General features: G+C 45.6%; 1 protein-coding gene across 13 annotated transcripts in view; it reads left to right on the top strand.

Annotated features, from left to right (window-relative positions):
• Nucleotides 1–13,687, top strand: part of SYT16 (synaptotagmin 16) — a 104,220-nt gene extending 90,533 nt beyond the window's left edge. For all 13 annotated transcript variants that reach the window (XM_064422943.1, XM_064422942.1, XM_064422936.1 and 10 more), the window contains one exon: nucleotides 6,280–13,687. In XM_064422943.1, the coding sequence (XP_064279013.1) occupies nucleotides 6,280–6,593 (314 nt within the window). In that variant the 3' untranslated portion in view covers nucleotides 6,594–13,687. The remainder of the gene's footprint in view (nucleotides 1–6,279) is intronic.
• The last annotated feature ends 857 nt before the right edge of the window (nucleotides 13,688–14,544 follow it).

The raw sequence follows: 14,544 nt of genomic DNA, 5'->3' as shown, positions 1-14,544 counted from the left end.
GTTGGAGACAATCAGGGGAATGGGAGCAGCTTCCAGCTGAATAGACTGTGCCTCCTACAATGCTACAACAAAAGGAGGTGGGGGTGGATTCACAGAGGTCTCTAAGTGTCATTGAGAAAGTGAATTAACGAAAGAAATTCACTGTCTTCTGATACAAAACCAGAGGATGGTAAAAGGAAGCGAGGAGGGAGCAGGTTCTGAAGGGGAGACAGCTCTTCACCTGAGCTGTCAAATTCCTCCCTACAGAATGCCATGGATGCTGGAAGCCTCCTTCAGTTCTGTGCAGCACAGGAGAAATCCACAGAGAAAGTTCCACAGAGGATTGTTAAATACAAAGCCTCTGGCTGAGGAAGTTCTTGAGTCACAAAATCGCTGGAGATTCGAGAGTATTTGTGAGAGAACCAGGATGATGGTGTGGTATTTTCATGGATGTATTGCTGTGTGTGGTACTGGGTGGATGGGTACAGCTCTCCCCAGCACCTGCGGGGCCTGGGACTGAGCAGGCTCAGGAGAACAGGTGTCACAGTCAAACAAGTGAAAAAGGGACTTTCAAGGAGCAACTGTGGGATTTTTGCGGGGGATATTCCCTAATAATTAGACATCCTGGGATAGTGGGTGGTTATCCAGTAATGTTTTCAATAGCTTTAGTTTTCTAAATGGTCTGTGAAAAGCACAGTCCATGATAGTTTCTCGGTACAGAAATGAAGATCTTTCTGAATCAAAGGACTGCATTTGAAGTGGACGGATGCTGATACGCTCCTACTCCCATGGCTGTGAACAAGAAAATTCTTCCCCTCCCCAAACAGGCAGAAGAAAAAAGCCATTTCATCCTAACTCCAAATTTCAGCTGGAGCTGAATGTTTAGCGGGAATCTGCCGTGGCAGTGCCGAGCAGCAGCGTTTGCAGGAGATCTGATCACAGGCTGTGTAATCAAGCCATGCCCGTGGGCACTGCTGCTGGAGGTGACAAAAGCCGGGCTTAAGCATCCTTACATCCTGCTGCTCCCGTTGCTGGGCAGGTGTGCATCCCTGCTTTCCCTGGTAAAGCTCCAGCCCCTCTCTGAGGCAGCAGCAATGCATTAATGTGGGAAAGTAGAAATGCCCTTATTAGAGGAGAGTCACGCTGTGCATCCCGAGAGGTGTCTGTGCCCTGCTTTAGCTGTGTCAGCCCGGGCTGAAGCTGCACCTCCTCAGGGCTGGGGACTGAACTGGCTCTGCAGCCTGACACGTGTCCCAGGAGAGGGCTGGTGCTGTGAAATGGAGTGGACATGGGGTGTTGGGGCAGCAGAGGAGCATCACTGAAGAACTGAGCTCTGGGTGCTCCAGAAGGAGCTTTCCTTCCTGAGAGCCCTCATCTCCTGCCCCTCTTGCTGTCACTGATGCCAGCAATTTCCTCCTCTGGAACAGTGCTTCCAGGGACCAGGGCATTCTTTTCTGCTGCATTTTAAATTAAAGGCACTGCTGGTCTGTTCTCTGATGACTCACATGTTGTGAAGGTTGCCAGATCCCAGCCTCTCCCTTGTGAGAGAGCTGCCAGCCCCGGGAGAGGGAACCTGAGAAGAGGCTTGGTGGAACAGGGAAAGGAAAGTTGGCTTCTCAGCAATGTAGTAGGCAGCTCCCAGCTCTTGTATGATTTATACAGTAGGCCATAAACTGCCTTAATCCAGACTTTCATGAGGACGGGTTGGGATCAGAAGCTTGGGTCTAATCCTCCTCCCTCCTATTTTACTGATCCAGCTGCAGTGAGCCCGGCTCAGAGCGTGAATGTTCAGTGTTCTGCCCCACTGCTGGTTGAAAGGGGAGGCAAAGCCAGCCCTAATGGTCTTCTGGGCCTCAAACTGAGCCCTCACGTCGAGCTGCCTGTACAGAGCAGCACAGAGTCGAGCTCTGGGGCTGCTTTGCCACGTTTATTATGTAGGCTGGGAGCGTGGGCTTGCCAGCTGGGGGAAATTAAGCTCCAGGCCCAAGGCTTTCTTCTGCTGTGGCTGTTATTAGTCTGGATTGCAGCATGCTGACATGGTTATCCTGCTTTTGGAAATGAGCTAGCTCGCCTGGAGCGCGGGTGGGAAAGTCCGCACGACGCTGTGCGGTACCCTGCAGTCCTCAGACGTGAGGGGTCAGGAGTCTTTGGTTGTTTACTTCCTTTCTAAATATAAATTCAAGCAGGGGGTTGGATGCTTTTGTATTTGCAGTGCTCTTGCTCACGGGTCAGCTTTACTAATAATGGTGGTGCTCAGTGTAAGTGAAAGCAGAAGGCTCGCTATGGTCCCTGCTCCAAAACCAGGAATGCATAAATTACAGTTGATTATTCCCCTGAGTTGTCATTATCAGTTAGTTCCCTCAGAAGAATCATGACAGAAATGGGTCATTAGAAGAATCCTGGAAAAACTGATTGCCTTTGCAGATGAGCTCTCCAGAGGTGTTTGATGGTTGATGGAGACAGAGCAGTCTGCACGAGGAGAGGTTTGTCCAGCCCTCTAGAGTAAGAGGATGCAGCACTAGCCCAAAATGTGTCTGGCTTATTACAGCATTCCTTGATTTAGTGCTTTTCAGTCTAGTATTAAATGCTGAGATGTTGATATTTTATGTATACGTGGACATTGTTCAGTCCACTCATACGAGAGAGGCAAGATAAGTTCAGAGTAAAAATGCTCTGAATGCAGCAAGAACTTCTCTTCCAAAACCTGTATGGAAAGGAGAGCCTGGTAGATGGGGTGCTAAAATTGGTCGTGGCAAAATTAGACGTTGTTCTTGAATCTTCACAGACTTCTGTGCAACCGTGGGCAAGCTGCAGGCTCAGACACTCCCAGATATTTAGAGGTCTCACTCTTCCTCATGTCAGTGAGACGGGTGCCTAAACAGAAGGTGAGCACTTAGGCATTTTAAAGAATGTCAGCCCTAATCTCTTTTCCTTTTGTGCTTGATGGAGGTGGCACAAAAGTAAACACTGTGAAGAGCACAGAGTGCTGAGACACACGGTAATGAGGCCATTACTGAACCTGAGCATGTAATTAGGTGGAAAATGTTTGCCTTCATAATGAATAGATGCTCTTACACATATATTCCTCAGTAAATCGTCAAGTTCATCCTTGCTGTAGCTCCACTAATATCACTGTGTAACTGGGGATGGATTTTCTTTGGCAAAGTCAACAGGAGGGGAGAGCTTTCCATCCCAGAGGACAAGACTGGATCACAAGAAAAGCTGTGTTTTCTGAGGAGATACCCAAAAAGATGCTGCAAAGAGCACAATGTAGGAAGGGAAAACTACAATCTTAAAATTTAGTTAGTGAAGCAGAATAACAGCTCAGCCTCGTATGTACCAACTCTGCAAAGCAAATTTCAGATGCTAAATATACGATCCACACCTACTCTTTTATTTCTGTTCAGGCAAGCTTGATTCTTTTGGCTGGTAACATACACCCAGTGGAATAAACTTGAGGAGAATTAGCAGCCTGATTTAGTTGTGACTTGCACTGGTTTTGTGCCTGTGCTTTCTTGGGGGTGAATAGGGCTCCTGGTATTAGCTCTGCCCTGAGCACAGTCTCCTTCCAGCCTGATCCAGATGATACATGCAGAATCCCCACCCACCTTGGTACTGCACAGGTGGGGTCTTGGTGCAGAATTATGTAGAAATCTGACATATATTAAAGAAAAAACCAACTTTTCTGGCTTCAACTCATTGGTGGTGTGCTGCTCATTTTCCTCAAAGCCAGCTGTGTTATCCTTCGCAGAAGCTGAGGCCTCAGTCAGGGATGTGACATCCTGGAGTTTATGAGTGTAAGACACCCATCCATTCATTGCCTACAAAATTAACTGGGACATGCTGAAACAGTATCCATGAGGTGCTTTAGCTGTGGCACTTGCTTTAGTGTTAACACCTAAATCATCTGTACAGGTATCACTGTCTGCTAGATCAGTGCTGAATTATGGCATCTGCTTTTTGGATTATTAATTGGTTGACTCCTTTGGGCACTGTTCCTGCAGTTAGGTGTGATGAATCTCACCTGAGCTGCCAGTACTGGTGAAAGTCAGAAGGAAGTATGACAGCAAGGTATACTAAAAGTAAAATCTAGACCTCAGTGCTTTCCCTATCTTCTTAGAAAAAGAGATGCAGGCATGTGTGGGACACCTTTCCCTAAAATAGCGTAGGAAGGTAATGCTGGGTTGGTTGTGAAAAGAAAGAAAAATTTTGAAGTTCAAACAAAGAATTGTACTAATTATTTGCTTGTTTGTATTCAAAAATCAACCTTGTGGAGTTCTTCCAAAATTTTGAAATCCCATTTTCAGAAAAAAAAAAAAAAAAGAAAAAAAAAAAGAAAAAGAAAGATGAACACATTAAAAAAAATCATAAAACCCCAACTTATCTTTATTTTCAGGGAGTTGCTTGCAGTCTAGACCAGCAGCCAGGACTTACGCATGAGGAATGTTTCAGTGCACATTGTGGTTTGTCAGTGCCAAGTACAGTGACATCCCTACAAATACTGTAGGAGTTGTGTCTGGTTTCACATTGAGTCAAGCTGGAACAGAGGGTCCTCTCTTGGGCTTTGTGTTCCTGATGGGCCTGAAGTTGTTACAGATTTCAGTCCCTCAACACTGAATATTACAGTGGAAATCAGTCTACCTTTCAGTAAAGTTTTTTTTTTTCCCCTTCCCAGACACAATCAGGAAATTGAATCAAAGTTTTTCCTTTCTGTGTGACAAGTTGGTCTTTGCTGGCAAGATCCTCTTCATCCCCAGCGTTAGGCTGGGAGCCAAGCTGGCACCCCCATCTAATGGCTGGGCTGAACTTTCCCCGCAGTAACTTGATAGCTGTACAGCTGTGCAGGCTCACAATTTGCTCCTTGATTGTCAGCCTCCTGACAGCTTTTTCAGTGGAACAGTTTGAGAGGAGCGGGAAGCCCTGCTTTGGAGACGTGGAAGTGTTTTCACACCTGAAGTGTAATTTCACACCTTGTGTTGCTCAGTAGATAAGTGCGTAAAATAGCACATCAAACGGGAACAGAAGAGGACAGAAATGCTGCAGACAAGAGATGGAGGCTTGTTATTTATTTCCTATCTTCAGCACACTCTGAAATAATACTCACTTGCAGGAACCCAGGCACAGATTATGGAGAGGTTAGCAGAGGACTTGTCTAGCCAAGCAATCTGTCACTGTCATGTGCAGAGCAAGGTGAAAACTTACACTGAGCTGGGTCTGTGGAGCCCTGGGAGCTCTGACACCACAGTGTTATTATCAACCATGCAAAAGAGGAGAACTGATTAATACAGGAGGCAGCAGGGATTTAAAGAGTAGGAGCACTAAATTGGACCATCCCTTCCTTGTATTTGCTAAATATGTTTCACCACTTGTATGGACTTAAATTGTAAATAAAATTGACCCACCAAAAAAGTAATATGAGAATTTGCAAAAAATATGAAACTATTATGGAGACCAAATAATTTCACTGTTTATGTAGGTTTTTTTGCCCCTCCTTTTTAAGATGCTTATTTTTTGGTATCTCAAGCAATAGATCATAGAGAGTGGTGGAAAGGCAAGGGCAGCTGAGGGAAGCCTGGGTAGACAGCCCCAATGAAGCTTGATTGTGAGGGACAGGAAGGGAAGGTGGAGACACCATTTGAAGTGGAGAATCCATGGAGATGCTCACAGTTTTGCTTAGACAGGTTTTCTAGGACTGGATACCTGATATCCTGTTCTTTCCAAGAGAGTGGTGTAGGCCCACAGTTTGTGGTGACTGGGAGTGGGATGGCCAAGCCTCATCCCTGTGGGCACAGCTGTGAGCAGCACTGACAGCAATGAGCCATGGAGTGCCCAGGGGCACTGAGCAACCACCAAAGGGAACAGAGGGCACACAGGGGCATGAACGTGAGGGGTATAAAAGGGTGGGCTAAAGAACAAGAGAAGCAGTCTTCTGAAGTGACATGATGTTACTCTGTATGGGCAGGTGCCTGAAGCCTTCTGAAATTGTATGGGGATACTCTGGGTATCATGGCTGTCTCAACTGTGATATATGCTGTAACAGAGTGGGGCTGAAACATGCATCAGTTTTCTCTTCTCCTCAGCTGAATATGAGAAAGTCCCAGAGATGCTTTCATCTTCTGCTTCTCATCCCATGGATTTTACCATGAGCGCCATCCAGCCCTCATCTGCTGTTCACTGCAAACTGCTCTGCTTGGATGGTTTTTGGGGTGTGTTTTTTGACTGCCTGGGACTTTCATTTAGCTTGTCACCTGCCCCAAACATGTCATTTCCTTTTTTTTTTTTTTTTTTTTTTTGTCTTAGACACCTACGGAAAGCTCTGCCTGCGCAACTCGGTGGGCCAGGAGATGTCTCGCTGCAAGACCTCCATCCGCCGGGGACAGCCCAACCCTGTCTACAAGGAGACTTTCATCTTCCAGGTCGCCCTCTTCCAGCTCTCAGACGTCACCCTGCTGATCTCCATCTACAACAGGCGCAGCATGAAGCGCAAGGAGATGGTTGGCTGGATCTCCATGGGCCAGAGCAGCAGCGGGGAGGAGGAGCAGAGCCACTGGCAGGAGATGAGGGAGTCACAGGGGACACAGGTCTGCAGGTGGCACACGCTGCTGGAGTCCTAGTGGGGACCAGGGCAGCCTGCAGGTCCTGGCACCAAGGGCTGGCTGGCTCCCCTTGTTCTCTGAAAGAGAAACCAGCTCTGGCAGGGAGCACAGCTTTAACCTGCCCGCTCACTGTAGGTATCAAAGGTGGCAAGGCCTGGGAAGCAAGTTTAGTTCTTGCCTTACCAGCTTGCCCTGCATTTTTTACATCCACATAATCAACCCTAGTGAGAAGCAGTGGGAATACTTGGAAAATCTTTTCCTTGGACATTGTCTTCCTCATTTTTTCCGTTGGCATAATCACCACAGACTGATTCTGATGTGATGCTGTTTTCTTCTGGGGTAAACTCTCACTTCCCCCTTCTCCCTTATTTATATTAATGAAGTTTGCAAATATTCTTGCCACGCAGATAGCTCACAAAAAAGCTAACCTGCATGCAGATCACATCCTCTCTCTTTTATTATCATGTTTCTAAGTCCTAGAAATAAGTATTTGATACCACTGTAGACTGGATGATATATTTTTCAGTCAGCATGAGAAAGCACTCTTGAATTCTCTGTCAACTTTCAAGTGCCTAGACATTCCTACTGTTCTCCTGTACTAACAATTGATATAAGGACTAAATACTACTGGTATTTTTAATTAGGCACCCTGTGCACCTGTTAGCCTGCATTGACATAGGTTTGCACAAGAGATAACAAGCATCAGTTTTATATTGCATTATACAATGCATGTTTAGATGTTTACTTGAAGTTATGGCTTCTGTCATCACAAATACCAAAAAAAGACCAGAACAAACTGCACAGCCACCTTTGTGCCTGAATCACTCCTTTCTGCATCCTTTTGCCCATGTGTTTATGTGATCTTTAGAAGTGAGGTTCATTCAGAAAAACATTCTGTGAGCATTACAGGAGAGGGCTTCAGACCTGTGGTTTTTCTGTGATTCAGCACAGCACTACTCGGTTTGCTGAGGGCTCTTCTTCAAAACTCCTGTAATATCTCCTTGGGATAGGGAAGGGGACTGGTTCTGGCATGCTGAGCAGTAGAGGATGCCAGACCATGTCACCTAACCTGGGGAAGGAGCTCTCTTGCAGGCCAGGAGTAGGATCCAGAGGGGCTGCTGGCTCTGCTGAACTAGCACTGGAGAAAAGAATTGTTCTTCCTGCCTCCAGCTGAGAGCAATGCAAGGAGCAGCCTTGCTGGATGAGGTGATGACGCTGTCACGTGGTTACTTTTCAGACTACACTGTCCTTTTCCATTTTAATCTCTTTTCCTGTCTCTGTGAGCTGAAGTCGTGGAGATGATGGATGGAGGATGTGTCTCAGTCTGCTGCTTGGCTAAGTGGTTGTTGTTGCAGTGCTGTGTGTGACACAAAGGAGGATGTTCCTCCTCAGTGGAATGTAGGCAGTGAGGTGCTGAGATCTCCAAATGCTATCAGCTGCCCAATCTCCCATTCCCCACACTCTCTAGGGGAGGACTGTCTTTTCTCCACTCCTGCTGATGACAGCAAGACACAGGAAATATTTTGCTGAAGAGGTTTGTCTTTACTGAGTCACTTCATGGTTTGTTTTTGCCATTTACAGAGACCTGGCACCAAATTCTGCCTCCTCCTGCACCACAGCCACTTCCTTTACTTCAATGGTGCTGTGCAAATCTAACTGATGCAAATTTTGGCACTGGCTGTTTGACCAAAATTGGTCCTTGGTGCTGGTTTTTGTCACACCCAGGCTAGACAGGCCCTGAGGGCACTGCTGTGACACTCACAGTTATCACTTGGTGTCACAGAGGCTCTGTCTGGCCTCAGGAGGCAGACAGAATAATCTGCAGAAAAGCACTTCTGCTACAGGTGATACAAGCTATTCTACAGACCACGTTTTTGTATCTTCTTATCACCTGTCTGAGCATCATTTTTCCAGGGAGACTGGTGGGTATCCTATGCAGGAGGGTTTCCTCCATTGTCTAGATAAGCTGGCACATCTGCTTTGCACTACTGGGGCTTTGAAACACAAAACAGGGCACAACCCAAATGCAGCTCACCCAGCAAATGAGTTCTTGACTGCACTGCCAAAGCTGCTGCATTACCAATGCGAGAAAAAGTGAATATCTGAGTGGTGACCAGAACAATAGAATTTCATTTATCATACGCTTTTCTGCTGGGGAAAAAAAAAAGAAAAGAAAAAAAAAAGTAGAGGAAACAGCCCAATTTAAAAGGTGCATTTGTTGATTCTAGTTGTTTTCCAATCTCTCCATCTTTTGTCCTGAATTGCATAAAATGTATATGCAAGTGTTTATAATTAATTTTATTACCTGGAATGTGTGGGTGTAATAAACGTGCTGAGATTTTCTTTAGAACTTCTTGAACCTGCAAAGCCTTGCCTAAGTTTCATGATTAGCTAAGGAAAAAGTGTAAGTTCATAATACATTTCAGCAGTGAACTGGAGATAACCCAGATTTATAACAGCATGATTAAAAAAAAATCCTAATGAAAAAGATAATTTAAAAAAAACAATGAAGTACACTGGGTTTGGACTTCCATGCTGTTTTCACATTAAGATCTTCTCTGAAGATATGGCATTAAGGGAATTGAATTTTAATATATAATTTAATTGTAGAGTTTTTGGAGTCAGAGAAAAGCAAGTGAAAATGGCTTACTTAGAGTAAGTCAATACCTAAGCATGTGTTAAAACTTTGCTGTCCAGGGGAAGCAGGTTGCTGTGTCCTTGCTGCCACATGTTACCCTTTTATTTTACCCTTTATCAGAAAATATTGGAGGGAGGGGGCAAGGGCTGTGGCAGTGGGACCTTTGGGTTTTTAGAGCTACTGCCAAAACTCTTGGTGTGTCCAAGAGAGAATTGCTTTTGTGGGGTTCTTTATGTTCCTACTAAAGCAATGGAGAAATTTAGGAATCTTGGGATGAACCAGGTGCTGGGGGTACTCGTGTTTGCTAGCTATATTTTGGGATTTTTATTGCTTTTGTGGTTTATTTTTCCTTCCATTATTGACTGTCTGTGAAATGGAGGCTTTGCAGCAGCCCTGGCATATTCCAAAGCTCTTGTAAATTCTTCCCATTGACAGATTGAATTAGTCATTGCTAATATTGATACAGACTGGGCTTGTGCTCATGGTCTTTCTTATGTAAACACCACTGCCCTTTTAGTCACTGCTTTAACCCCTTGTTTCCCTTGGAAGTGGCTGACAAGGCTGAATTTCCAGGAGGTTTTCCATTCCTTGGGAAAACTGATTCTCACTTGACTCATGGATGGCTGGTAGGCCCCGTGCTCCCCTGGCCTTCTCCATGTGGATGCTGATGCTCTCTGCTCCTGTGGGGCTCCAGGTGGGGAGAGCAGCTGTGGGAATGCCATGGGGATTTCAGGCAGCAGAGTAGGAATGGATAACCTGGTTCTGGGATGCTTGGGAACTTACAGGTCTAGATTATTGATGTTTTCGAAGATAATTTGTTCCCTTTTGACACCCCTGTTTGTAATCTCTTTATAGTTTATTTGAATTGTCTTTAAAAAAAAAAAAAAGGCCTGAAAATGTGGAAAGGGATTAACTGCATTGGCCCAGAGTATTATGGGCAAGTTCCCTGGATACATCTCTGTATCTTGAACAGCATTGTTCAGCTGATTGCAGCTGTTCTTTCCTTGTTCTCTCCCCAACCACCATGGCCCCGTCCTGCCAAGCTCTCTGCTGCTTTTTTCCTTTTTTCATGTTTATTGACAACAAAACAGAGTGATCTCACCGTGTTTATACTCCCCATAATAACGGTGATCTTCAGCTGATGCCCACAGAAACCAGTTCCTTTTTTAGCCCACTGAGCTGCAGCAATGGCTCACTGAAGTGCCCATTTGCAGAGGCTTTATCTGGATCATCTTCCACATCCTTTGATTTGTCTGGGCTTCCTTTTTGCCAGTGTCTTTAATTAGCTGGACCCTGCTGTGGCCTGCTGGTTGCTGTTGCTCTGCCTCGTCCGCCTTTCCCTCCAGGGGCAGAGTGGGCTGTGCAGCTCCCGGGTAGGTGGACAATGCTTGGGTGTATTTTTAGCGGCTGCAGATCCCGAGGAGTTATTTGGTGCTTTACAAAGCTGACTGATCTTCAGTCATGGATGGCGTTTGAAGTTCCTGGATGCACAGATCCAAAGGCTGCCAGCTGCTATTGATCATTTCCCCAGCATAAAGCTGAAGGTGGCAGCTTGGCAGAGGAGCAGGCTTTTCCTCTGGTGGCATTTCATTTTCCCCTTCAGCTGGAGCTGGCAGTGACCTTGGAGCTGGCGTGCCTGCAGTGCTTGCTTTCCACTCCCATATTTATCATCATTTTTAATCTGTGTGATCACAGCACTTCATCTCTCTGCCTCCCTCTCATCTCTCCTGCCTTCTGCCCTTCAGCATGAAAGGTGGATTGAAAGGCTGAGCAAAGAATTGGCCTTCTCCATCATATTATCCCCTCCCAGAGGGGTCATCCCAAAGTTGTGATGCTCCTGATCAAGATCTTGCCTCCCTGCTCTCTTGTCCACTTGTGGAGTTTGAAGTTTGTTGGTTGGGCTGTGACACTTAAATATTTACAGAGTGACACCCTCAGTGTGGACCAAGTTAATGACAGAAGAAAGATCCTGGTTTGTATTTGCTTTCTTCCTTTTCTCATGGGCATTGTGCTCTGCAAAAGGACAACGGAGCCTGCAGGAATTAGTATGCAGGAACATCCTCTTTCCATTTAAAATGTGCTAAGTGTGATGTTTGCAGCTATGGTTTGAGGGGAAGAAACAAAGCAGCCAGGGTTTGTAGAGAAGCTCACACTTTGAATGAGGCAGGTTTTTCCCTCCAGCATGTGATACCCCAACAAATACATTCTCCTATCCCAGGAAGCAGTGTTGGCTCTGAGCTCATCTGCTTCTGTGATACAAGCAGCCAGAAGATGACAGATCCTAAAGCTTGGAGAGGCATCCAAGATAATTCCACAGAGCTGGCCTGGGTGTTTATTTGGGATCTGCTGAGGATTTAACAAGCTGTCATGCAAGAAATGAAAACCCCAGGCAGTGGTGGGAGGGTGGTGGTGGGGGAAGAGAGGCAGGAGGGGAAGGCTCTTGGTGTGCTTGTGCTGCTGTGGAGCTGGGAATTTGCTCACTCCTGACTCCAGAAAGCAGCACAGCCAGGCTGCAGTGGCATCAAGCCTGAGCTGAAACCCAGTTTCTCTGCAGGACTCTTGAGCTCCAGCTCTGCTGAAGGCACACAGCTTTTTTATTCAGTGCACAGTGAGCTTGTGTCTTCCTGCAGCCTACGCTGTGGGCCCTAAGAAATGAAAGTGTAAATATTTTGTCTCTCACAGCAGCCCAAGGTCATCTTTCTGGAACAGCAAACAGGCACAGAATCCAAAGAAGATCAGTCTGTCATATGAGTAAGGTTAGCATCTGCACTTACAAATGACAAAGGCTATTAATCCTCATGCTGTAATCCCCAAGCTGTTTGCCAGCTGGCAGCAGGAAGATGCTCCTGCTCAACCCACACAGCTATCCATGTTTTTTCACCTTTGTAAAGCAGATATAGGTCAATGTTGTAGCCTCAATAAAAAACCTGGTAGATGCCATTCATCTCTTTTGGCATTACAATCCCCCTCTTCTCCACACAATATCCCTCTATACAAATAAAGGGATAAAAGAAGAGCTCTGGGCTGGGCTCTCCTGTGCTGCTTCCCCAAAACAGAAGGCTGAAGGTGAGATTTTTCCCCCTGTTCTCTGCTCCTGAGTTTGTCCTGGGTGGATGAATTTTGAGATCTCTGCAAAGCTGAACAACCTTAGCAAAGCTCTGTCGCTAGTCAGGTCTTTACACCTAGAGCAGGGAAAACCTAATTCTTGCAGGATGCAGACAAAATTCCAGTGATGAGACTTTTTTTGGTCTTAATTTGGGAACCTGCACAGGATTAGGGTATTGCCTATCAGAGGAGCATTAACCCCTGAATCCTCTGAGGTATCACTGGTGGAGCAGAAGGAAACTGCAGGAAGTGATGCAGGTAGGCTGTGAGAGTCTGTAATCTCACACACCCAAAACCTGTATGGTCACTGGCTTGCCCCCAGTCAGTATTAGGCAGCTGGGGTTGGAAATAGTTGAGGAAGAAACACAAAAGCCAGATGGGAGCTGTGAAACTCCTTTCAGACCCGTTACTTGCTCATCTCTCAAGGAAATTGGAAAGTAATTTTTTTTTCTGTAACAGAAATCACAGCTGCTTTGGCAGCTGCAGGTGTGAGGAGCTAAGGATGTTTCCTCCTTGCTTTTGTATTTCCTCTGGCTGTGGTGGGGGACATCAAATAGACACCAAACACTCTGGAGGTGTTTGTCCCCTGTAGAGTCATTCCCAGTGTGAGCTGATCTTACTGAGAAACAAGAGACAAAAAGCTGATATTGGCCATGGGCGAGGAACAAGGATTCAGGATTCACACAAAAGCAGGATTCTTCCTGAGCCCCACAACCATTAATTAGCTGTGACCTTCAGGGAAGGCACTTCCCCATGCCAAATACTTCCCTCTCCCTTCATTTCTCTTAGAGTAACACTGCAAATTTCTCTCTTCATTAGCAACTAGGGGAAAAAAATCATATAATTTTGCCAGCTTTCCTCATCCCTGTTATGTCTTGTTAGCACTTTCCAGGTGTTTTTCCTTCATGCTGTCTCCATCACTGCATCTCCCATCCCCTCATTAATATCTACAGAGGTCTGGTCCAAGGCAGGTCAGTGCCTGGTAGCAATATTTTATGTTCATGGTGCTCAGGATAAAACCTGTCCTCCAATCCCTTGTCACTTTGTGGCACCTCAAGCACAAGTTTTCCAATTAAACTGGTATCACATCTCTCCTGTATTCCTCTGCTGGCATTGCTGTGAGTCTTGCTGGGCTTTATTCTCAGCTGTAACTTCATTGACTTTTCCCAGCAGAGAGTTTTGTTTGTCAAGAAGAGTAAATGAAGTAATCATTTGGTAGACTTAGCATTTAAATACTGCGTGACATTTATATGTGTGTGTGTGTATATAAAAAATGGTTTTTATGGCAGAGTGCCGCGGGGCATTTGCATGAAGCACATCTCAATGTATATTTGACTGCTGATTTAAATACACAGTATGTAATAAGTTATTTTTAGTGTGTATTGACTTCTTTCTCTATTGGAACAATATACCATCTCTGGCAGGGTTGTGTTGTCTCTGTTGTGGGCACAGCTGGACGCTGTAGACACTGAGGTGTGTCCTTGTCCTGTTTCCTCCTTGTGAGGTGAGAGTCGCTCCCCTCAGGAGCTTTGTGGGTGGAGAAATGTCCCTCCTGGGTTTGTTTCCACAGGACAGTGTTGTGAGCTTCCTACTGTACCCCCCTGGTGTTTGGTAGAACATTTCACATTTCTTCTTTCTCTGCTGCCATCTCCTCAGCACAGAGAGCTGGTTGGTGTTTGGAGCGATTCAGCCCCGTGGCTGAGGGAGCACCAGGAGCAGTGGAGATCTCAGCTCCCTTTCCCAGCCTGAGATCACAGAGCCACTGAATGGTTTGGGTTGGAAGGGACCCTAAAGACCACCTCACTCCAACGCCCTGCCATGTGAAATCTCCCACTAGACCAGGTTCCTCAGAGCCCCATCCAACCTGGCCTTGAGCACTTCCACATCCACAACCACTCCGGACAAGCACAAAATTTATCTATAAACTGTTTACTTTAAAAAATAACAATAAAGACAAATTAATAAAAATGCCACGTCCTTAACTTCTGTTGGTGCAAAGGCAAGGCTTCTAGAGCTTGCATTTATTGATGAATTATTTTTATGGTAAGTAAATCTACAAAGGAAGAACTTTTCCTACTGTGAAAGTTATAAGAAACAAATTTATATGTCCTTTTCACTTTTCTAAAGATCAAAGATTTGCACTGAAAATTGTACCTTGAATCTAGTTACTGAATGGTTGGCATTGACTGGTGAGGGGCCACTGGGATGGTGTGAGCATTGTTTCAC

Source organism: Passer domesticus, chromosome 6, assembly GCF_036417665.1.
Source record: "Passer domesticus isolate bPasDom1 chromosome 6, bPasDom1.hap1, whole genome shotgun sequence".
Taxonomy (NCBI): Eukaryota; Metazoa; Chordata; class Aves; order Passeriformes; family Passeridae; genus Passer; species Passer domesticus.
The sequence above is the reverse complement of the archived record's forward strand: the minus strand, read 5'-3'. Positions and strand labels throughout refer to the sequence as shown.